Source organism: Gouania willdenowi, chromosome 3, assembly GCF_900634775.1.
Source record: "Gouania willdenowi chromosome 3, fGouWil2.1, whole genome shotgun sequence".
Classification (NCBI taxonomy): domain Eukaryota; kingdom Metazoa; phylum Chordata; class Actinopteri; order Blenniiformes; family Gobiesocidae; genus Gouania; species Gouania willdenowi.
In genome coordinates this window covers 42,057,720-42,081,207 of record NC_041046.1, presented here as the reverse complement: position 1 = coordinate 42,081,207, position 23,488 = coordinate 42,057,720, and the positions used below count along the sequence as shown (strand labels likewise).

The 23,488-nt window shown below is 39.8% G+C and overlaps 1 protein-coding gene across 5 annotated transcripts in view; it reads right to left on the bottom strand.

Annotated features, from left to right (window-relative positions):
- Nucleotides 1–3,916: 3,916 nt before the first annotated feature.
- Nucleotides 3,917–23,488, bottom strand: part of LOC114460647 (golgin subfamily B member 1) — a 49,140-nt gene continuing 29,568 nt past the window's right edge. For 4 of the 5 annotated variants that reach the window (XM_028442559.1, XM_028442578.1, XM_028442585.1 and 1 more), the window contains exons 21-29: nt 11,898–23,171; nt 10,083–10,138; nt 9,674–9,710; nt 8,650–8,802; nt 8,457–8,579; nt 6,957–7,030; nt 6,783–6,875; nt 5,035–5,140; nt 3,917–4,962 (exon numbers count right to left, since the gene is read on the bottom strand). In XM_028442559.1, coding sequence (XP_028298360.1) covers nt 4,804–4,962; nt 5,035–5,140; nt 6,783–6,875; nt 6,957–7,030; nt 8,457–8,579; nt 8,650–8,802; nt 9,674–9,710; nt 10,083–10,138; nt 11,898–23,171 — 12,075 coding nt within the window. In that variant the 3' untranslated portion in view covers nt 3,917–4,803. The remainder of the gene's footprint in view (nt 4,963–5,034; nt 5,141–6,782; nt 6,876–6,956; nt 7,031–8,456; nt 8,580–8,649; nt 8,803–9,673; nt 9,711–10,082; nt 10,139–11,897; nt 23,172–23,488) is intronic. The other variant, XM_028442594.1, reaches the window with a different exon arrangement.

Below are 23,488 nucleotides of genomic sequence, written 5' to 3'. Positions count from 1 at the left end.
TATGAATCTAGATATAGTAAATACAGTGGGTACGGAAAGTATTCAGACCCATTTAAATTTTTCACTTTTTGTTTCATTGCAGCCATTTGCTAAAATAAAAAGAACTTCATTTTATTTCTCATTAATGTACTCAGCACGCCATCTTGACAGAAAAAAACCAGAAATATAGAAATTTTTGAAAATTTATTAAAAAAGAAAAACTGAAATATCACATGCACGTACTACATCAGATATAAGACATGTCGTCGGTAAATGAAAGGATTGCAGAGAATATTTAGACATTGATCCTGTGTGGATCTGATCTGATCAGCTGTCATATCAGAGCCACACAGTGACGTGTTCACAAATCACTTCTTATTGGACAGCTCACTTTCTAAGAAAGTGATTGGTCAGGAGGCGGGACTTCAGCGCTCGCTAAAATCCCAGCCGGAGCAAAACCTGCTCCCGAGCAGACGCGCCGTTCAGCATAAGTTTCCAGGGTGATTTAGCTGTGTAAGACTTAGCGATTTAATTTAGGGGCCACATTAAAGTAGTCCCAGGGCCAACAGACACTTTTTTCCCACCCTGAGGGCAGAGGTCAGAGGTCAGAGCTGGAGATGAAGGGTACAATGAGGAAGAGGAGCAGCACCAGTTTCTGTCCACGGAGAGATGAGTGACGACGACGACACATCTGTGTTTGGAACTCAATTCAAAGGTGTCACAACACAGTGACCCACAATAACACACACACAATAACACACTCACACAACAACAACACAATAACACACTCACACAATAACACACTCACAAAACAACACACTCACACAATAACACACTCACTCAATAACACAGTCACACAATAACACAGCACGGCTGGATCTCCACCTACAGAAAACACACGCACACACACACACACACACACACACACAGTTCCGAGACAAAAAAAACCTGTATAATAAAGTATTGCTGTATTAACACTGGTTTATATATCATCTTATTTTCTATGATGCTGATTTTCATGTATAATTTTTTTCTTTCATTCCACTTGTTTATATTTACGTTTCATTGAAACTATTTTTTTTTTTTTTTTTAATTTTTCATGTATATCTATCTATACATTAAAATACTGGTTAGTGTTTATTTAAAATGTATTAATTTATGACTTTATAAGTGAATTATATTTTTAGGTACATATTTTTCATTGAGTTCTTGTTTTCTAAATCTAAAATAAATGAATAAAGATAAATAGGTTTTTTGTACATTATCATTGCATGCTGCCCTCTAGTGGCTTCATGCACACATCACACCAACCACAGAGTGACTTAATGCTTCCAGCACACATGGATTTAATGGGAATCATCAGAAACACAATGACCTGCAGGACTGCTGCCCTCCAGGATCACTGGAGCAACAATGTGGAAGAAACATCATGATTAGACAAGTGTGACGTCATTTTATTCACTGCCTGAAATGCTCTCATTATTTACTAATTGTATATTTAAAAAACTACTCTAAACAAAATTGAGCCCAAATTGAATCATAAGGAATAGACACTCACATGCAACATTTTTCTTGTATTTTGTTTTTTAAATTGGCCACCAGGGGAAGCTATTCTTTTTAAATGTCAGTTTGTCTTTTAAAAAAAAATCTAATTAATAAACATTTGATGTAAAATTCATAAAATAAAATTAAAAGTGTCTGCGTTTTGATTAATAGCTAATATTTCCTTATAGAAATGAAAATGGGGTCGCTTGAAATGTCCAGTAATTGACTTCAAATAAATTACTAATTAAAAAAATATTTTTAATTACTTTTTCAAATTAAAACACAACACACGATCTCAACAAATGTATTCTATACTTTAACTTCTCAAATATAAATGTAGTTTAAATAAAATAACTGAGCACTAGGGCTGGGCGATATTGACCAAAACTCTCAATATTTTTCTAAAACAACAAAATACATTCAAAAATCCATCTAACTGTGCTTTTACAATAAAAAAAACGAGTATTTTAATACAAAATAAGTTATAAATATATCATTATTTTGTTATTCTCTATGACGTCGAAACAGAAATCTCAATATATCTTACATTTGGATATATTGCCCAGCCCTACTACTATCGTCTGTATTTGTAACACACCAGAAATTTGTGATATAAAAATGGGGTCACGACCCAAAAAAGGTAAACACTGACGCAGAAATGCACTCAAGCAGAATTGTGGAAATTTTGAAAAGTAAAAATGGGAGCTCGGTACAAGTTTTCTCCAGCTGCTAACATCTGGTTGCGGATACCACAGCACACCTTCAGGTGTCCAACGTGTCGGTAACTGTTGTTTGCAATGATGCACGTGTTCAAAAACAAAGAAAGACGAGAAAGTGAAGACCCATTTGCTGTGTTTATTCTGCTCTGAGACGTTACAGAGCTCACACCTCCTCCTGTTCTAACATCATTTTACATCCACTCATAAAAATAATACAGGCGTTAGAGAAAAACACGCCAGTTATCAGTAGTTCTTTGTTCATAAATAATTCAGGGGACATTTCTTTCCTCCGAGCAGCAGTCACTCCAGTATGTACAAGTCCACGTTCATCGTTGATTACATTATTACAGAAAGAAACGTACAGAAAGACACCAAGAAGAAGCAGATATGTACATATACATACATGACAGGGACTGTACAGTGTGTGGCTGCACTTCATTACACAAACATCCACCTTTTTATCTGCTGTACATTTTTAATGATACGAGATTCCTCTCAGAAACCCACAAAAGTCACACGTTGAGTGCAAAGAGCCACCTTTGGTTTAAAGGGGAGGAGGAACAGGATGATGCTCACGTAGGTCTCAGTATGAGGAGTGCCAAATGTAAAAACTGTCACCACTTCATAACCAACATATTTTTTCACGTTTAGCTCATTTTTCTCTAATTTGAGACAGAAATTTAAAATGTAATGTTAAATTTTTAATCTAAATTTAAATGTTACATGTAAATCTAAATGTTACAGATAGATCTAAATGTTAAATGTAAATCATGTTAACTCTAAATGTTACATGTAAATGTTAAATGTAAAAGTTAAATCTAAATGTAAAAGTTAAATCTAAATGTAAAAGTTAAATCTAAATGTAAAAGTTAAATCTAAATGTAAAAGTTAAATCTAAATGAAAATCAAAATGTTGCATGTAAATCTAAATGTTTGGTCACCAAGTGTGAAGCTAAATGTTAGCCCTAACCCACACCACCTATCGCTGTATGTCAACTCACTTTTGCCAGTGATGAAGACACTGAGGATGCAGAAGACCTTGAGTGTGGGGTGTGACGAATGTGAGCCATCGTGATCAACAGGCCCCAACCTGCCCACTTAGAATAATTTCTAAACATTTAGCTTTACACTTGGAGACTGATTTAACATTTAGATTTAACATTTAAATTTTCTTTTATTAATGTTTAGATTTAGATTGAACATTTAGATTCAACTTCAACATTTAGATATATAATTTTGTGTACACATTTTTAACATTGATTTTAGAACTTGCTGTTTTAGATGAATTTGTCTCAAATGAAAGAAAAATGAGCTAAATGTTGAAAATTTGTCGGCTATGAAACAGTTTTTACGTTCAGCCCCTTTATGTCAGTGCATAGTTTCAGGTCAGCATTATGATTCTGTGCAACTCATGAGTTCAGGATGAGATGAAGAAGAAAATCAGCAGCTTGATTGCCATCAAATCGTGCTGTGAAGTGAAACGGGATCAAATCCAAAGAGTTCCGGCGCGTGAAAACGTAACAATCACTTCAGCTCGGTTCGAGATGAAGTCAAAGGATTCTCAGAGTGACGCATCTATTCATCGCAAACTCACAGATTTACGACTTCAGTCAGAAAAAACGATGCACAAGGTGTCGTCATTTAGTCACTAACGTCATTAGAAAACAACAGCATTTAATAAAGACGATAGCTTATTTATTTCCCCCAAGAGCAAAGAAAAAAGCTAAATAAATACATATGAAAATTAAACATTTGATTAGGTTCACATAAATTTAAATATATATATTTTTTTTAAATTTTCAATTAAATCTCTTGTCATTTTCAATACATTTGTAGTGTTTTTAGTTTTTGTTTATATCCATCCATACCTACCCCACAGGAAGTGTGACCCAGCTGGAAGCCTTTTTGTTTTGTGTTTTTCTGTCATTATGTGTGTGTTTTTTTTTCATTTTGTGTGTTTTGATCAGATTGATTCTTTGGTGAAAACTAAAATATATTCAATACTTTCTTTCCTTCTCTCTCTTTTTCTTTGAGATTATGTTTTGTCACCTAATATGTTATTAAAAAAAAAAAATTTAAATTAAAAGGTAATTGGCTCTGGCTTTAAAGCGACAGCGCCCTCTTGTGATCACGTGACAAATGTACCTCTACAGGCCACAGATCAGATCCGTCTGTCGGTGTCATTAAAGCTAAATTAGCATCGTGTGTTTCCTGATGCTAACTTAGACTTCCTTAAGGCAACAAAAATAAAGAATAAAATAAAATAAAATGGTGTGTGTCCTTTGACAAACCAGTGTGCAAAGATAGAAGTTTGTGTATTTTAAGGCGTGTTTCACCTATAGTTTTCATATTTACTCCAACTCATCAAACAAAAGTAAAAAAATACAACTTAAATAAACACGTTAACTGCATCAGTCAAGGCCAGGAAACAAGCCGTGCTGTCGTCGTACCCTGTGATTGTTGGCATTCGCGTCATGTAACCGTGGTAAATGAGAGGTGTGGCCCTCTACAGGAAGTGAGAGCCAGCTGTTAGTGTGTAGTAGATGAGGGGCGTGGCCCCCTACAGGGCACCTGTGAAGCACAGCACCAGCAGCACGTGTATGGAGAGCAAATAAACCAGGAAGAAATAACGTGAGCGAGCGCGAGTCGTCAGCAGCCTGGAGAAGTAGAGGCTCCGCCCCCTGAACCACTGCCGACACGCCACCATTCCACCTTTCACCTGCAGAGAGGAAGAGGAAGTTATAAACAGCAGGAGGGATGAAGAACGGAGTATAGAGAGCATCATATGAACCTTTCTGGTCACCAAAGGCTGGCTGGGGTTCAGACTGAGGGCGTCCCATTCCTCCTCAGGGTCCATCTCAATGCTGAAGTCCTGCTGAAAGTCTCTGGCAGCGACACTGAGACAGTGACACAAGCATGTGAGCATCTAAAGCAGTGGTTCTCGACCTTTTTTGGGTTGTGACCTTATTTTTATATCACAACTTTCTGGTAACCCCGGAGACATTGTTTCACTAGAATTAGTTTATTTGTTTATTTGAGCAGTTAAAGTTCTGCTCAAAAGGAGTGGGCCGAAGCAAGAGCTTATAAGCGCCCACCCCCGAGATCATTACAATGAAAATAACATATCACACAGTACAAGGGAACAAATTACAAGGAATAAAGAACAAGAGCATAGGAACACAGCATGCACACAACACACAACACACCCGTTTGTGATTTAACCTTAGACATTATCAGTGATACATTTAGCACATCATATTTTGATTGTGACTTTACCTCTTTAGCAAAAGAGAACCTGTTACACATCAAAGTGGCTGTTTTACCACGGACTACACTTACAGAGCACTGTTTGAAATGTTCATATAATTAACAGAAGCGAAGCACGACTACAACAACGGTCTCATTTCATGTACGATGTCTGTTACAAGGCAAGTGACAAAAGGCGATAATTTCTTACTTACAGATGGTTATCAATCAATTGGCTTTTATATATATAATTTAGGGCTGTCACTTTAACGCATTAATTGCGATTAATTACTTACAGGAAAAGAAATAACGTGCTAAAAAATAACACAGTTAATCTTTTTTTTTTTTTTAGCACTCCAAACAACGCGGAACCTTTTATTACTTCAAGAGTTCCCAGTATACCCATAATACTGATGCACAGACTGCCGAGCTGCTCAGCTTCGTTTGCGTTAATTCTGGCTTTTAAAAACACTGGATAGAAAACTAAAGTCTAGTTGTGTGCAAATTGTGCAAGAAGAAGTTTTCCTTATCACTGGAGCTTTGTAGCCTTCACTATTACCTCAATATAGCGGACAGCATGAAAAGCTAGCACAGACAGCTAGCATGGACAGCTAAGCGCGGACACTACAGGCACGCAATGACTGACAAATTAAGAAACTCACTGGATAAATATTATTAACTGAAGACAAGTTCGGTGTCAGAAAAAATTTAAATGAAAATACCTCAAGGGTGCAATTAAGAAGAGATTAGATTAATTAATTAAACTCGACAGCACTAATATAATTATATTACATCATATATATGATAATATATATATTCTATATATTCATTATATATTATTTATTTTATTTTATTTATTTATTCAGTTTATTTCCGACATGGTTACATTCACTTTTTTTTTTTTACATTTTTTTTTTTTTTTTTTGTACATGCCGAAAAAGGAAACGAGAGAAGCATTATATAATGAGTATATCACATTACGTAATAATACTACATCTATATATATAAAATCTATACAAAAATCTGTTAAAAATACAGAGTAGCCAGGATTAGTGCACATGATTAGTGGCATTTTAGAAAGTGAAAGTATAGAAGAATAAAATAACAATAATAACAACAATAATAAAATCCTACCTCACGACCCTGAAAAAAGGACTAAGGGTCAGAAAATGGATGGATAATTAAAAAAAAAATTACAAACTATAACTAATAATTAAAAAAAAAATAATATAAAAAAACTAAGGTTGAAAAATACTAATCGAAAGGTTTTGTGTTGCTGGAAGGTGGTTTTACCTCTTTAATGTGTCCTCAGCGAGACGCAGCGCCTCCTCCACCGTCTCCCTCCTCGCTCGCTCATCAGACAGACTCAGCTCCACCTCCAGCAGCCTGAGAGAACACACACACACACACACACACGTTAATATACACACCACACATCTACAAAGTGTGCGCTACCACTGTCCTCACCTCTCTCTCAGCTGGCTGTCAGACATGATGGAGTCACTGGTTTTCTCCTGTGGAGCTCCTGGAGCCACCTCAGCCTGATGAAGTAAACACAGGCCTTTATTTACACTTTTATTTATTAGTCCAAAGTAATGAAGGCAGGCACAAGTTATTCTATTGGGAAAATAAAATAATAGGAGCAACAGCAAATGAGAGCTATTATATTAAGTTTAATTAAGAACTACAGTCGATCCTAATCAAAGGGGTGATCTTATAGACACAGTCATGATCAAAATCCTTCTGTGATTTCAAATAAACTTTGTTTCCTGTCATGAAGATGCTGCAAGAACATAAATGGGATGTTTTTATCACATAAATGTGACTGTCTGATCAACATTATCAACATTCATGTCAGAATTTAAAATAACGACAAATCTGAACAATTATGGAAAAAAACAAAGGGTTTTTTTGTGTATTTGTGTGATCTCTCTCTCTTCTGCTTCTCGACGAGGGCGGTCACATTTTCTCTGCTCCCTCTTTCCCACCGTATCCATCCATGCTGGTGCTTTGTTTTGTCTGGTCTTGTGACTCTTTTCGGAGCCTCTCTTTACATCTCATCCAAATCTGGAATAATGGAATTAATCATCTCTCAATGTAACCAAATTTTTTCGACAAAAAGAACAGGCCATGGTGAGCCCGCTTGTCCGGGCAATACGTTTGCGGCTGGATACGCGCCCGACCCTTAAAACAAGTGGCGAGTTGTGCGTCTGTCGATTATTTGCGTGGAAGACATGATTGGAATTATGGAAGTTGTCTTGCTGTTGATTGGAGCTGGCAGCTTTCTGACCTGTCGCAAAGTCCATATTACGTTGGCAGCTGTTTTGGTAACGCTGCCAGTCATTTGTGAAGGATGAAGCAGGGCTCTCAATACTCAGACTCATGTGATGAATGATCTCAAAAGCAAGCAGGAGGCTGCTTTGGAACATTTACAAAGAATTTAATCAATCTTGGAGAAGTTGAATGCTCGGATCGCTAGTTAAAAAGGTCACCTTATTAAATTACCTGCTGAGAGACCAGGACTAAAGGCTATTGAAATTGAGTTAGTCTGAATCAAAATAAATTGTTTATCACCTTTGGCTCCCAAAGCTCGCCGCTCAAGGTTGTCTCATCCATCACCAGGCTGTTGTGCAGAAAGACGCTCCGTCTTCTGTCACTATGTGGATTTTTTCCTGTCACTTTGTGTGTGTTTTTCTGTCACATTGTGTGTGTTTTTCTGACATATGTTTGGTGTTTTTCCATCATTATTTGTGCGTTTTTTCTGTCATCGTGTGGTATTTTTTTCCTGTCATTTTGTGTAATTTTCTGTCATTTCTTCTGTGTTTTTTCTATCATTTTTCTCCTATCATATCCTCTGTTTTTATGTAATTTTCTGTAGGGTTTTTTTCGGTCATTTTGTGTGTGTTTTCCTGTCGTTTCTTGTGGGGGTTTTTTTTCTCCCCAGGCTACAAAAGTGTGTTGGTCTACCTGTGATTGGCCTTGGACTCGACTCTCCAGCCAATGGCAGCGGTCCTGGGTGTGTCTCAGTGTTTGGGTTACGGTCGTGAGCTGAGCTGCAGCCGCTTCTTTTTCCTCCATGGTCAGTTGGAGCTGCACAGTGTGAGGAAGGAGATGACACAAAACCACTGACACTCACTGTGTCACTGAAAGCTCCTCCTACCTTGGTGTTGAGCTGCTGGAGGTAGTGGTCCCGTTGTTGGATCTCAAACATGCAGCGCTGCAGGTCTCCATGTAAATGCATTCTCTCTGCATTCAGTCGATTCACAGCTTCTTCCAGAGGGTTCGCACCTGCAAAGGTCGAAGCAACGGTTTCCTGTAGAGAAGAGACACAAAGTCCTTATTTGCAGGTTAAAATCATATTCTCATGGGTAAAGTTGAAATATATTAATTTCTAAAATTCTAGAACGCAGTAATGATGCAAAATTAGAGAGCAGAACATTGTCATTGTAAACACACAATCATCCTCATCATTGTTCATACAGCAGGTCTTAATGCACTTTTCTGATTTAAAGAGAAAACAAAAACTAAAATTGTGTATGCTCGTTTGTAGTACACATTAAATTTGACTTCTATCCATTAAAATTCGGCTCTTTAGAGCATCAAATTCGGCCGGCTCGAGAAAGTAAAAATGATTGGAAAAAAGATACTGTAGATATCTCAGCCCCTCCAAATACAAAAAATTCAATTAAAATCCACAATATTTGCAGAGCTCAGTTTTCCAGTTCTTATATCACGTGACAGCAGTCATTTTTCTTTGATCTCAAATTGTTAAAATAGCTCTACATTTTTCCAAAATCTGGCAAATTTCCCTCCATATGTTTCACAAAATTTCCCCATATTCCCAAAATCAGGGAAATTTAAGTGAAGCTCCTGCAGGGACTGATATACTCGCATACTTTGTCATTTATATGTGGAAGTGCAAACCAGGGCACATTAATGTTGAATTTGCTCTTTTTCCTGCCTAAAAACTGTGGCCCACTTAAGGTCAAACTGGCCAGTGTTTGGCAACTGAACAAAAATGAGTTTGACACCTCTGGTTTGGAGTATGGACTGAAGAAGTCATGAGGTAACGTGACCATGCAGGTACACACTTTTTTTTTTTTAAATAGTTCTTTTGCAGAATGGTGGATTTGTGCTGTTCAAACTGTCTTTAACAGCTCCGATTATTCAGACGTTCGGCTCACCTTCACATGCAGCAATTCTTTACTCTCCGCTGTAGATCTGCAATAAAGGAAACACTCAATATTGTAAGCAAGCCTTTGATGCATACCTGATACGAGTGATATAGTAATATCTTGGCAGTCGGCGACTAAATTAGCTTGCAAATGTGTTAGAGGAAGGAAAAATGAACAAATTATATTTTTGATGTAGGACTGCAGCAAGAAAGGTGGTTGTTTGAGATGAAATCCTTAAAACAGGGGATTCAAACTAGTTGAAGACGTTACTCTGATAAAAGACATTTAGATCTGAATTGATTCCTCGACATCTTATACACATGGTTTGTTAGAGCAGGGTTTGGGGGAATGTGAACTCTTCTGAAAGACTTAGAAACTAAAACTTTTCCTCTTCGTCTCTGTCCTGATATGATCGTACCTTAGATCTAGACTTTCCCGATGTTCATCATCAGCCGTCTGTTTCTCCTGCTCGACCTGCCAAGTCGGACAAAAGCACGATCAGCCAGTGAAAACAAATCCTGTTTCAATAAATCATCACCAGAAAACATGCGGCCCAGCCAGAGACTGTATAAACAGATGAAGACAAGACTTTCTCCCAAACTAGTAAGACCTGGTGGTTCATACGTGAACTACACGAAATCTTTATTGGTCAAAGCGATACGCAACCAATCACATGAACGGACTTTACATGATCGCTCTAAAGGTGAAAAAAAAAACAGCTTTGTTACTAATTCATGTCAGAAATGTCTTTGGGGTAATTTATATCATTTTTTAGCCTCAAACACATGAAATGTTTATTAATTTGCGGGTTTTTTGGAGATTTCAGCCAATCAACGTTCACTTATCCTTTGTCTATGATGAAATATAATTTCAATGTGACATTTTTGTGCTTAGTTACATGCCATCCTGTTCCTTTAACGGGATGATGTTATTTCTAAGAAGACCAAGAAGATTAAAGTATGCTAATACTGATGTTACACTAACCAGGAAAAGAACAATAGTAATTCGAAAATGTGGTGCAGCACAATAAAGTTAGGAGAATAAAAAAAAAAAAATTGACCTGATCTACTACACAACATATTATGCTTTTTTTTTTTTAATCTATATTCCTATTCAGTTGAAAAGGTCATACCTAGATTAAGTAAGTGTCCAGATATAAAGTTTTTTTTTTTTGTTTTTTTCCCCTTTACAAAAATATCACATTATTATCACGAGCCCATTATCTTCAATTGCAGTAGTTTCCAAAATGGAGGGCACGCCCCCTATGACAGCACAAATGGTGGGGAAGAGAGAACGTCCTTGCTGAACATTGAGCCCTCAAATAATTTCATTATTTCAGTTAACAAATGTGATTGCACATATTATGTTGTTTTTATGAATTTTGAAGAAGTATAATCACAATTTTACTTTTTTTTAATGCAAGTTACGTGAACGGAGCACTTCTTCGAGCATTCACTACATCACAGTTTGTCAGACACGCCGATCTCCACAAGCGTGAGTTTAAAGTACTTTTTTATTGCATATACAGCTTCTAAATCGCCCCTCATTCATACTAGTAGAGCTTACATAGGATCATCTTTCAGTTGAGTTATCTTTGTCATTTGGGTTCCAAATCCCTTTTTTCCAAAGGTTGTATAAGAAAATAGTTTGTGCGTTTCTCTGTATTGTGATGTAATGAGTAAGGAATTAAGGCATGTCATCCATCTTTTGATACAGTCTTTCTCTCTTAACCAAAAAATTACAAAAACAACATGCATGCCATGGCAACTAATGGCGAGATATGAATAGATGCTTAATCATCCAGCAGATGGTAGATCTAGTAGAAATAGTAAAGTGGACTACTTGGAGTTTGGTAAGTTAATAGCTAATGTATTTAAATAAAGCATGGTCAGGAAAAGATGACCTGGTCCTTTGTTCACTACAAATTAAAATAAGAGAAGTATGCAACATGAAGAAAACCCAAACAAAAAGCACAACCACAAGGGAAAACAACCCGACCAGTGAAAATGCCAAACTTCCTAAACTTGTCAGTTTAAAAGTAAAAGAAATCTGTTAGACAATAGATCAATTGTTTCCAAGCATTTCAAGTACTATTTACTAATTCTACCAGTAAAATCATCACATTAGCCAACACGTGTCATGGCTTAACATGCTTTTTCACAACCACCCCACAACCAGTAACAGAAGTGCAAGCAACAGCCAAAGTCAAACAACAGCTGATGACTTGACTTACCGGCTGGTCTGGCTCGCTCAGGAAGGCACCAACGCCAATGTCCATACTTTGACTTATCACTGTTTCTGTGCTTGACCCTTGCCTGGACTCAGCTACTCTTTTGGCTCCGACAAGCTCATCCATCAGCCTGTCACGATCGTTTTGGAGACTTGCCATGGATTTGGAAAAGGCCGACAGCTGCCTGCTGAAAGCAGTATTTTCAGAAACCACCAGCTTCAGTTCTTTTTCTTTTTCGGACAAGGCTTTTGAGAGCTCGTCCAACAACTTGTTTAGTTCTGCAGGTACGTCTTTGCTCTCGAAAGCTTTCAGTTTGTGAATGAGGATGTCCTTTTCTTTTGCAAACATGGCCAGTTCTGAAGTTGTGTCCTGCAGACTGCGCTCAGCCTTGTATAGGGCAGCCTGAGTCTTTCGGAGCTCTTCATCATAACGGTTTCGGAGAATCTTGAAGTCCTCAATAAGCTGGTCCCGGTCATTCTGTAAAGCAGCCATGGCCTTACAGAGAGATTCGTTTTGAGTCTTTAAGTCTTTGCTTTGTGCCCTGGCCTTAGTTAACTGCTGCTCTGTTTCCAGAAGGTCAGCGGAAAGATCTGCAACCCTTTGATCAGCCGTCTCTCGCTCAGTCCTCATTAGGTTCATCTCACGCTCAAAGCTGTGCAGGTGACCATTGTATTCATCCTCTGCTTCAGATAGTTTATTCTCAGTTTCCTTCTGCTGTTGTTGTATTTTGCTTTTAAGTTCATCAGTGGAGCTTTTTTGAGACAGCAGCTTTTGCTGGAGTTCACTACATTCAACAGCTTTGGCAGCTACAGCTTCCCGCAGGTTGATAATCACTTTACCTTCGGGTGTAGTGGCTCTCTCGTTTGACTGGGATGATAATTCACCTTCAAGTCTGGACACCTCAGTTTTAAGTTTTGAGTTTTCATCTTTTAAAATGTTATTAGTTTCCTCTTCCCTTTGGAGATCCAACCGAGAGTCCCTGAGCTGCTTTTCAGTTACAGATTTCTGTTGTTCAAGACTTTGGATCGTATCCTGCTGCTTCTTTAGCAAAACCTTCAACTGGTTGTCCTTAAGGGATAAAACTTGGTTTAGGTCTTCCCTGTAGCGCACCAGCTGGGCCCTGAGCATGGCATTTTCTGAATTAAGATCATCCATCTGATGTAAGAGTTTCCTGATTTCATGTTTGAGTCCTTTTGTTGCACCACTTTCTCCCTCAGCCAAGCCGTCTTTACCCACGAGGCCTAACTGATTCTTTGCTTTGAGGATCCTGTGCTCTGACATCAGCTGCTCTCGCTCATTTTGTAACGACACCATTGAACTCTTGAAGGACTCAAATTTAATTCCTATATGCTCCTTCTCCTTTATGGCCCTCTCTACTTGAACTTGCTGACTTTTCACCTTGGCCTCAAGCAATCTCAGCTCTCTGTCAGCCTTTTCCTTTTTGTAGCGCAAAGATGTCAGCCTATCTTCGTAAACTGACAACTGGGTGTGATAGTTAGACTGGAGTTGCTCCAGATAACCTGACAATTCTCCATCCTTGCATGACAACAGGGAGTCAATCTCTGCATCTTTGCTTTGTAGTAGAGTTTTGAGCTGCAGACAGATTCCCTCCTGCTTCTCACATTCAGCCTGAATCTTGTCATTTTCAGAGTGTAAATGAAGCAGTTCAGCATCTGCGTCAGCATTTATTTTCTCTAATTGCTGAAGAGTGAGCTGCATTTGTGAAGTGGCGTCTACTTTGTCAGCGAGCTGTCGGGTTAGTGCAATTTTATCCCTTTCTGTTCTTTCGACCTGAGCACTGAGTTCCTTAAGCTGTATTGTCATGAGCTCGGCTTTCTCACTGAGCTCAACATTGCTGGCACTCAGAATGAAGAGCTGTCTCTGCTGTGCAGCAGCAGCAACAGAGTACTCGTTCAATGTCCTCTCTAGCCTGGACTTAACCACTCGCAGCTCGTTCACCTCTTTCTCTTTCCCTCGCATGTCTTCCAGAAATCTTTTGATCATTAAACCTTGCTCCAGGAGTTGGTCATCTTTCTGCTGGAGGGTCTTTTCAAATAACTCATTCCAAAGTTTGGTGGCTTCTGCTCCCTGCACAGTAGAAGACAAGGCGGACAGCTTTGTTTCATTTGTCTTAGCCACTCTGTTTAATGTGTTTATCTGTAAATCTTGAGAATCCAGTTGCTGCCTCAGCTCAGAAACTCTTTGACTTTCTTTAATCTTCAAGTGTTTAAGGTCCTCTATCTGTCGCTGTAACTCTGCATGGTTCTCCACATAAGCATTTAGTTGCATTTCATCAATATTGTGTAACGACTGTGTCTTCTCCATTTTCAGACTGTCCATTTGTTTACTCTGCTGAGATAATTGATGAGCCAAATCATCCCTTTCAGATTGAACACCAGCTATTTTCTCTTCAGCCTCCTGGAGCAGAGCCTTGTGCCTAATTAACTCGGCTTTACAATGTACATGTTCTTCTTCTGAGGCCAATATCTTTGAGCATTTCTTAAAATCTTTTTCTAGGCTTGCAAAAGCTGACTGTGAGCTCTTCAGAGAGTTCTCTAAATCTAGAATCAGCTCCTGGTATCTGATACAGTTTTGCTGCAGCTGATTTATCTCTTGGTGCTTTTCCTTGAGAAGCTCTTGCAGTTCTTTCTTGACATTCTTGGTTCCTTCGTTGCCTCTTTGGACCTTCTTAAGCTTCTCCTCGAGCTCTCTTACTAACTTGAGCTGCTCTTGCTCTTTTTCATGTCGCACTTGGTTGCTCATTTCCTGAGTGGCTGTGAGCTGAGCAGACAGTTGGGCGTTTTGGGTTTGTAGGACACGGCCAGACTCTGTAAGCTCATCGATCCTCTCAGAACTCTTGAGGATCGCAGTTTCCAAATATTCATTTTCATTTTTCACTTTGTCTGAAATCTCTTGAATGTTTTCCAGCTCCTCTTGAAGTAGAGATTTGTCATCCTCTAGGATTCTCACCTTCTCGTTCAGGCTTATGGTCTCCTGGCTGTGCCTATCGATGATGTCTTTGAGATCTTTAATGGTTTCATCCTGTTTCCCCAGCTGCAACTCATGATCATTTAGCAAATTTTCAATTTTATCAGAAAAATGTTGCTTTTCCTTTTGCAACAAGTTGTTGATTTCCATCTGAGCAGCAAGTTCCGTTTTCTGGGCCTTGATCTGGGCAGTAAGAGAGTTGTTGAGATCCAAAGCTTCATCGAGTTTAAGCTGTATATTTGTGTATGAGGAGGAGTCCAAGACTTTCTTTTGCACTGAAAAATTTGCCTCTTCCAGCTTTGTCATAAGTTGATTATTTTCAGCTTGGATCTCAGTGAACCTCATTTGGAATTCCTCTGAAGTCTTTTTAAGCAGGCATATCTCAGCCTCCAGCTGCAACTTCTCGTCACTCAGCCCACGTATGACAAGTTTGTGGTTTCCATGAAGAGCCATTAGCTCGTTTCTAATCTCCTGATTTTCCTTTTCCAGTTCTTCAATCTTGAGGTCCACCTTCTTGGAAGTTTGGTGCACCCTCTCTTTAAGTCTTTCATTTTCTACCTCCAACTCATTTGCGTGCTTATCCAATCTCTCCATCTCTGCCTCCTGTTTGTGTAAATTGCGTACGGCTTCCTGCCTCTCTCTTTTGGAGCCTTCTAAAAGCTGTCTCATCTTATTCATTTCACTGCTCACATTTTCATATGCTTGTAAGAGAGACTCGTACTCCTGTTTCAGCTCTGCATGCTTCGACTTCCAATTCGAGAGCTCATCTGTCTGAGAATCTTTCAGGGATTCAAGCTGGCACGAAAAAGCTCGCTTCTGCTGAGTGATGTCTTCGATAGTTAGTTTTAAACTATCGCAGGCCGCCGACAAGTTGTGGTTATCGTAAAGGATGCGATCCACTTCGGTGTTCAGTCTATTCTTCTCTTTGGTGACAGACAAGACAGAGCTCTCCAGGTCCATATTTAGTTGCTTCAAATGTAACACTCTTGACTCTAGGGTAGAACACTCTTCTTCTTTGGCTTTGTTTTTTGATGAGAGTTTGTCTAATTCATCTTTAAGGGCTGCACTTTCCTTCAAAAGCTCCCTTCTTGAACCTAAAGCTGCGTGAAGTTTCCTGGTCAAAAGAGCGACTTTACTTTGGCTATCCTGATCAGTAAGTCTGTTGCCTTCATCTCTGGATTTCTGAAGCTCCTGTGCCTCTACTCTCATCTTTTCAACTGCAGCTTCGTGCTTGTTTATTTGCTGCTGTAACTGTTGTTCAAGAGCAGAAATTAGTCTGTCTTTGTCCATAACCTGAGCCTCCAACACAAACAGGGCAGCTTCTCTCTCCTTCAGCTTAGCGTCAAATATCTCAACACACTTTGGTGATGTGCAGACCTCACATTTGTTGTTCTCTGCCAGTGTGATGACGGGTGCAACCTGCACCTCCTGTAATGTTTCATATTTCTTCAATCGATTCTTCAGTGTGGTCACCTCGTCTCCAAGTTCACCAATTATTCCGACACAGTTCTCTTTCTCTTGCTTTAATAAATCCAAATTTCTCTGAATATCGCAGCACTGCAGCTGAACCTTTTCAAGCTCCTTTGTCAAAATGTCTTTAGCCTCTTTGTGCTGCTGTTGTGTTTCAGCCAGTAACTTTTCAATGGAGGAAATATCTGATGATTTTAGTAAAACTAAAGCCAGAGTTTCCTCAAGCTCCACTTTCACCTGATCACATTGTTTTAAAAGAGCTTCCTTCTCATCCATCAAAATCTTACACTTCTCCTCGTTTGTACGATTACACTCGTCTAATACCAATGCACATTTTTTCAGCTCGTTCTCCAAAGCATATATTTTATCCAACAATGGTTGATTTTCATGTTCAGTTTCTTTAAGCATTCTCTCATACTTTTCCACTGCTTCCATTTTCTCCTTAACTTCTGCTTTAGCTTTCTCCAGATCACTCTCAAGTACATTAAGTTGAGATTTTAATGTTCCTTCTCTTTGCTCCATTTCTTTAAGAGCTTTTTCTTTATTTGCCAACTCAAGAGAGAAGCTTTCACATCTGGAGTTAAGTACTTCCAGCTCTGTTGGAAGGTTGGATAGAGAATCGCACTGCCTCTCCTTCTCAGCCAAAGACATTTGAAGGTCTTGAAGAGTTTGATCCTTCTCCTGAACCAGATATCTGAAAGTGTCCAACTCCTCCAGATGAGACTTGGTAGCTTTACGAAGCTCCTCTAATTCCCTGACCTTCTCTTCGGCACTCAACTGCATGTCATTTAGTTTGTTTGTTTGCTGACAGTGTTGCTCAAGCAGAGCTTTGTAGTCGTCTTTAAGTTCAGTTACTTCTTGAGTCAACTGCTTTTCATTTTCTTGAGCCTTCTTCAGGGTCTCCCTGCGTGCTAATAGAGCAGCCTGCACCTTTTTCTGCAACATCACCTTCTCCGACTTCAACTGTTCGAGCTTGTTTTCTAAATCCACAGCAGTGGCACTGAAGGAAGAGTTTACTTGAAGCTCTTCTTTACATTTTTGAAGTTCATCTTGAAGTTCTCCCACTGTTTTTCTTAAACTGTCCTGGTCTCTCTGAAATGTATCTGTCTTTTGAGCAGCACTGAACTGCAGCTGATCAAGGAGGGACTCCCTCTCTCTGACTGACTCTTCGGCTTCAGACAGACTGACTTCTAAAGTATGTTTTTCTGATAGTAACTGCTCCACAAGTTTTTCCCTTTCTATTTTGTGGTGGTGAATTTCTTCCTCTTTTACCTGAAGTTTCTTTTCAAGAGAACACATCTTTTCTTCAAACTCTGTTTGATCTTTTATTTGCTTTTCATATGCTTCAATTTTCTTCAGCAGGTCTTTTCTTACAACCAGTGCTGCTTGGAGCTTCTTCTTTGTGGCTTCTGTTGCTTTGGATAGTTTTGCCAGCTCATTTTTTAGATCACCCTTTTCCTTTATTAACTGAACCTTTTCTGAATTAACTGCCTCCATTTCCCGTTGACAGTATAAAAGATGCTCATCCAGCTGCTGAGAAATCTCCTCCAGCCTCTTTTCTGTGACTTGACGAGCTTGTGTTACACTTTCAAGCTCGGCAAGCAGCAAACATTTTTCTTCCTCTCGTTTCATTCTCTCATTTGAGGCAGACTCAATGATCTGTGCGACAGAGGCATCTTTCTCTTTTAGCTGCTGACTGAGCCCTGCGAGCAGCTCCACCTGCTGGCTAATTTGACTGCTAAGAAAACTGATTTGCTTTTCTTTTCCCCTCAACTCATCATGAGGAGATGAGTGCTCGACAGCAGCTCCCTTTGCATTCTCTATCTCAGCATTAAGTTGAGTCTGTAAATTCCCAATAGTTTCCTGCAAAAGAGTAATTTGCTGACCCTTGCTGCTGTCACTGCTCTCTGTTTCCATCAAATTTGCCACAGTTTTACTCAACTCAACATTCAATACATCAACCTCAGCCTGATGACAATCTTGTAATGCCTTAATTAGGCACTTTATTTCCATTTCTTCATTAAAGGAAAACTGTAAAGTTGTCACGCCTGTGTTGTATTTCCTCACAATAAGTCTCTGTAACTCTTCCTCAGCAGTCTTTAGAGTCTGTTTCAAATTATTGTTCTCCATCTTTTTTTCCTGAATAGATGCTAACACCTTCTCCAACTGGACTCTGGATGCTGATGCCTCCATTTCTTTGACATTTAACTGATCAGATCCCTGCTGAACCGCTGAGGAAGCCTCGGCAAGCTTCTCCTGCAAACCATCCAAGTCCTGTTTCAAAGCCGTAAATTTAACATCTTTAATTTCCATCTCGTTTTCAACACTTTTCATCTGCTCTGCAAGGACATTCCTCTCTCTATCAAGCACTGACAGCCACTCTCTCTCAGAGTCCTGCAGGATCTGCTCTGTTTTCCTGACCCTTTCTTTAAGCTGAGACACCTCCTCATCTTTGACACTAACCTTTGCTTGAAGGGTCTGCGTCTCCGACTCTGCTTGCTGAATCATTTCACTCATGCTGCTGCACTTCTCCTCCAGTTGGCGACGGCTCTTTTCCAGCTCTCGCTTCTCAGTAAGAAGTCTCCCAACCTCCTCCTGCAACTGTGTGTTTTCACCACCAAAATTGGAGTAGAGTTTCTGGTGCTCTTCATTCAAAGCAGCCACCTCCTCAGTTAGGCTCTTATTCTGGCCCTTGACTTTCTGCAGCTCTGATGCCAGCTCAGAGGCTTGTTTGGCCTGAGTGTTGTACTGATTGTTGATAGCGTGAAGAGCCATTTCCCTCTGCTCTAGGTTTTCAGTCAGTGCATTCATTTTTTCGGCAACTTGAAGATGCTGCGATCTGAGTTTTTCAATTTCCACCGTTAGCTGTGAAATGCTAACTTGGTGAGAAGACAAAGCTTCATCTTTTTTCTTTAAGACATTCGAGTTCAGGACTTTGGTTTCCTCCAGATTCTGGTTGACCTCAATTAACTCTTTTCTAAGAGATTCAATTGTGGTCTTTACTGCCTGATGTTCAATGCTGGACTCATCAAGTAATGCTGTGAGGTTTGAAACCTCCTGAATCTTCAGAGACAGCTGCGACCTCGTGTTTTGCAGATCCTCTGTGTTAGCAGCATATTTCTCCTGCAGGTTTTTGAATGCATTTTGCATTTCCTCAGCAGATTTCTGGAAGGTTTTGGACTCTGTAGTCGCTTGCTGCAAACGGCTTTGTAGTTGCGACACCAGCTCTGTGCTTTCAGTCATCTTGGTCCTCAGTAGTAAACCTTCATCAACTTGCCTTTGAACAATCTGCAAATAATTTGTTTGAGCTGACATAGCTTCATCTTTATTCTCCACGGTCTTTTTAAGGTTTTCGACTTTAGATATCTCCACCTGAAGGGCACAGTTGAGTTTTTCAACTGATTCTTTAAGTTGGGATACCTGTTCTTTTAAGCTTTCACATTGAACGTCTTTGGCTTGGAGTTCCATGTTAAGATTTTTGATGGTTGCAGCTGAATGATTTTGGTACTCCAGACTTGATTTCTCCTTTATCTCCAAAGTATTTTTGAGAGTGTACGACTCTGATGTAAGATTGTCCAATTGGCCTTTCAGATCACTGAGAACACCTTCGAGTTCTTTGACTTGTGTTTGCAGATGATCATTGGCGATTGCTTTGTGCTTAACTTCCTCTTCTAGCTGCATGTTTCTGTCATTGAGTTGCTGGATCAAAGCCTGCTTCTCTTTCAGGGTCTCAATGAGTTTTTCCTTCTCTAAACTCTCAGCTTGGAATTTGCCATTTCTCTCCGAGATCGTAGTTTGGAAATTTGTCACCTGTTCATGTGCCTTGGACAGCTCCAGCACTGTTTTCTGAAGTTCAGATTTTAACCTTGCGTTCTGCTCATTAAGAGCTTGAATGTTGTCTTTAAAATCAATTATTTCCACCTTCTTTTGCTCCCCGTCCTGGATCAGCTGACTATTCTGCTCTGTTAGTTTCTGCACAGACAATGCGAGGTTGATGATTTCTGCCTCCTTCTCAGCTGTGCTCTCATTCATGGCCCCCAGCTGGCCACTGAGTGACAGCACAAACTCGTTTTGTTTGTTCAGTTCGTCTTTATAGCTTCTCATCTCATCCACAGTTTCTTTTAACACCTGATTTTTCTTCTCAATTTGTAATTTTTCCTCTGAATTCTCTTTTCTAAGTGAATCCACCTCTAATTGGAGTTGTGCTATGAGCTCTTTCTGCATGCTAAGGTCACTCTGGTAAACCTCACAGTTATTAGCCGTTTGCATAAGTATTGCGTCTTTCTCCATTAGCCCAGACTTCAGGACAACTCCTTGCTCCTGCAGCATACTTATCGTGTCCTCGAGCTGCGTGATTTGGTTCTGCTGAGCCTCCATCTGACATGTCTGCTCTGTAACCCTTTGCTCTTTGTCATTTAAAGACTCTTTTAATTGACTGAGTTGTGTTTGTAGAGCTGTCACATGCTCTTGTAGGCCTAGAATATGTTTTTCTTTTTGCTGCAGCATGTCTGACAAGGTGGCACATTCATTCATCTTCTTGAGCAGCCCCGACATGGACTGCTCGCTTTCTTTAAGATTCTCCTGTAACTTGTTGACATTGACCAATAGCTCTTCTTTCTGAGTCAACAAACCGTTAATGGTTTTCTGATCATCTGCAGTCTGATTTTGGAGATTTGAGCACCTCTCCAGAAGTACATTTCTTTCATTGCCGAGTTCAAAGATGGACTTTTTGCTTTGTCCTAGCTCCTCCTGTAACTTTTGATTATCCTCTTTTATTGTGACAATCTTCTCACTCAGACTTAAGTTTTGATCGAGAGCTACACGAAGCTGGTCATTAAGGTCAGATACAGTGTTCATACTCTGATTGAGTTCTACTTTTCTTGACTCACATGCACTATGAAGCTTAAGGTTTTCCTCAGAAAGAGTCTGGGCGCTCATGGTTAAGTTCTCCAGTTCCGATTGTTGCTTCTTGGCATTTTCCTCCATGACGCTGATCTTATCATTTAAATTCTTTTGAGCCCTGCTTGAATTCTCCGCCTCGTGTATTTTACTCTCAAGCTGCTGCCGGAGTTGTGAGCATTCTTTACTGAGAGCTTCAGCCTCGGCTTGAAGCTTGGTTGCGATATCTTTCTGTGTTCTTGTTTCGTCGTGCAAGATTCGAAACTCCTCCTGCTTCTCCCTCAGCATTTCCTCCTTCTCCGTCAACATGGATTTTAAGCTACATTCTTGCTGTCGAAGTTGAGACAAAGTTTCCTCGAGCTGTGCTTGCTGACTTTGCAGAGACTGGGACCGAGCCCTGAGATCTACTACGATCTGCTCTCTCTCTGCCACATCACACTGCAGTCCTTCCACTGTTCCCGACAGGGTTTGTATCTGCTGCTGCAGAAGGATCATCTCCTCTTCCTTCTCCCTGAGGAGCTGGTTAAGATTGCTACATTCATTTGTTTTCTCGAGCAACATCTCAGAGTTTGAATGTGTGCTTTGTTCAATGACTTTAGTTAACTCTCCCATCCTTGCAGTTAGGCACTCTTTATCTTTTTCCAGCTCCTTAATAACCTCTGAACTTTCTGAATGTTTTGTTTCCAGAGTAGACATTTTTAACTGTAATGAATCCATTTCAGCTACAAGCGCAGAAAGCTTCACTGCAGCCTCCGTGGTTTCCTTTAAAAGAGTCTCTTTCTCTTGTTTCAGGTGGTGCACCTGATCCTCCAGGCTGCGGTTTAGTTGGAGACCCTCATTCATCTTTTCATTAAGTTCTTTGTTGTTCTGCTTCTGCAGTTGGAGCTCCTCACTCAGATCTTTCAGTTCATCCTGCAGCTGCTCTTTCTCCATCTTTATTTTATGTAGCAGGTCTTCGAGTTGTGAGATGTTTGTAGATTTATTTTGAAGCTCAGCTGTGAAATTCTGTTTCTCGCACTCATAATGTTGGTTGCTCTCTTTTAGTTGGTTTTCTAGGGTTGCGATTGTTTCCATTTTTCCCTGCATTGATTTTTTAATATCTTTGTTTGCCTGGGCATGCTCTTCTAATTGTTTGCACAACGTCTGAACTTCAGACTTTGATTTCTCCAGCTGGACTAAAAGGTTGTTCTGCTCCTCTTTGGAGGCCTTGATCTCTTTCTTGTACATTTGCTCCTTGTTGGTAAAATCTTCCTGCAATTTCTCCTGGCTTGTGTTTTTGTCCTGAAGCAGTGAAAGCAGTCCCTCGGACTCTTCTAACCTGCGGGCAGATGACACGAGTTGCTCTTTAAGGGAAGTTACGAGCGATTCGCATTCAGAGAGGTGATTCCGATGGCTAACGGTGTGTCTCTGGATCTCCCCTTGGAGCTCCTGCATGGTTTTCTGATCCGTCTCGACCTGCATGATCAAATGTTCCACCTCGGCCTCTTTAGTTTCTCTTTCCTCTTTGGCCTTCTTGAACTCCGTCTCAGCATCTTTCAGTTTTCCCACCAGATCAGTGATTCTGCTGTTCAATGCCTGCTGGTCTGAGCTTTGAGATTCTTTGATGACTGTGGCCTCTCGCTCTGCCTTACTCAGGGCATTCTCCACACACACTAGGCTTTCTTCTTTCAGCTTGAGCTCCTGCTTTAACATAGAGACCTGCTCAGCATACTCAGCCATGTTCCCAGACAGGGTTGATATTTCCGTGTCCTTTTCTAGAATCACATCCCTCAGACTGTCGATTTCACGCTCGCGGCTCTGGAGATCATGAATGAGTTGGGCTCGTTCCTCCAAATGGGTGGAGTTTATTTTGTCCAGCTCCTCGTTCGTCTGATCAAGATCTGTTTGTAGTGATTCTATGGTGCTTTCTTGTTTCTGAGTCTGGAAAAATAGACCGGAAAAGAAAACAGACAAATGTCAAACCTATTTTATTTTCCATTGCAGTATAATAACGATGACAAAGACTACATGCATTTGTGGCAAAGGATGATTATTATACCAAAGGAAGCTGACTGACCAGATGTGTGGGGCCTCTAAATTTCCATTTAAAGTTTCAGAGCAGTGATCGACAACTTTTATGACAGTGGGGGTTTCACTAAAGCATGCATGTCTAATTCAAGGGTCAAATAATCTGAAACTATGTCAGCTTTTAGAATGATAAATAATACAAGGAAAAAACTAAGAAGGGTTTTTGTCTA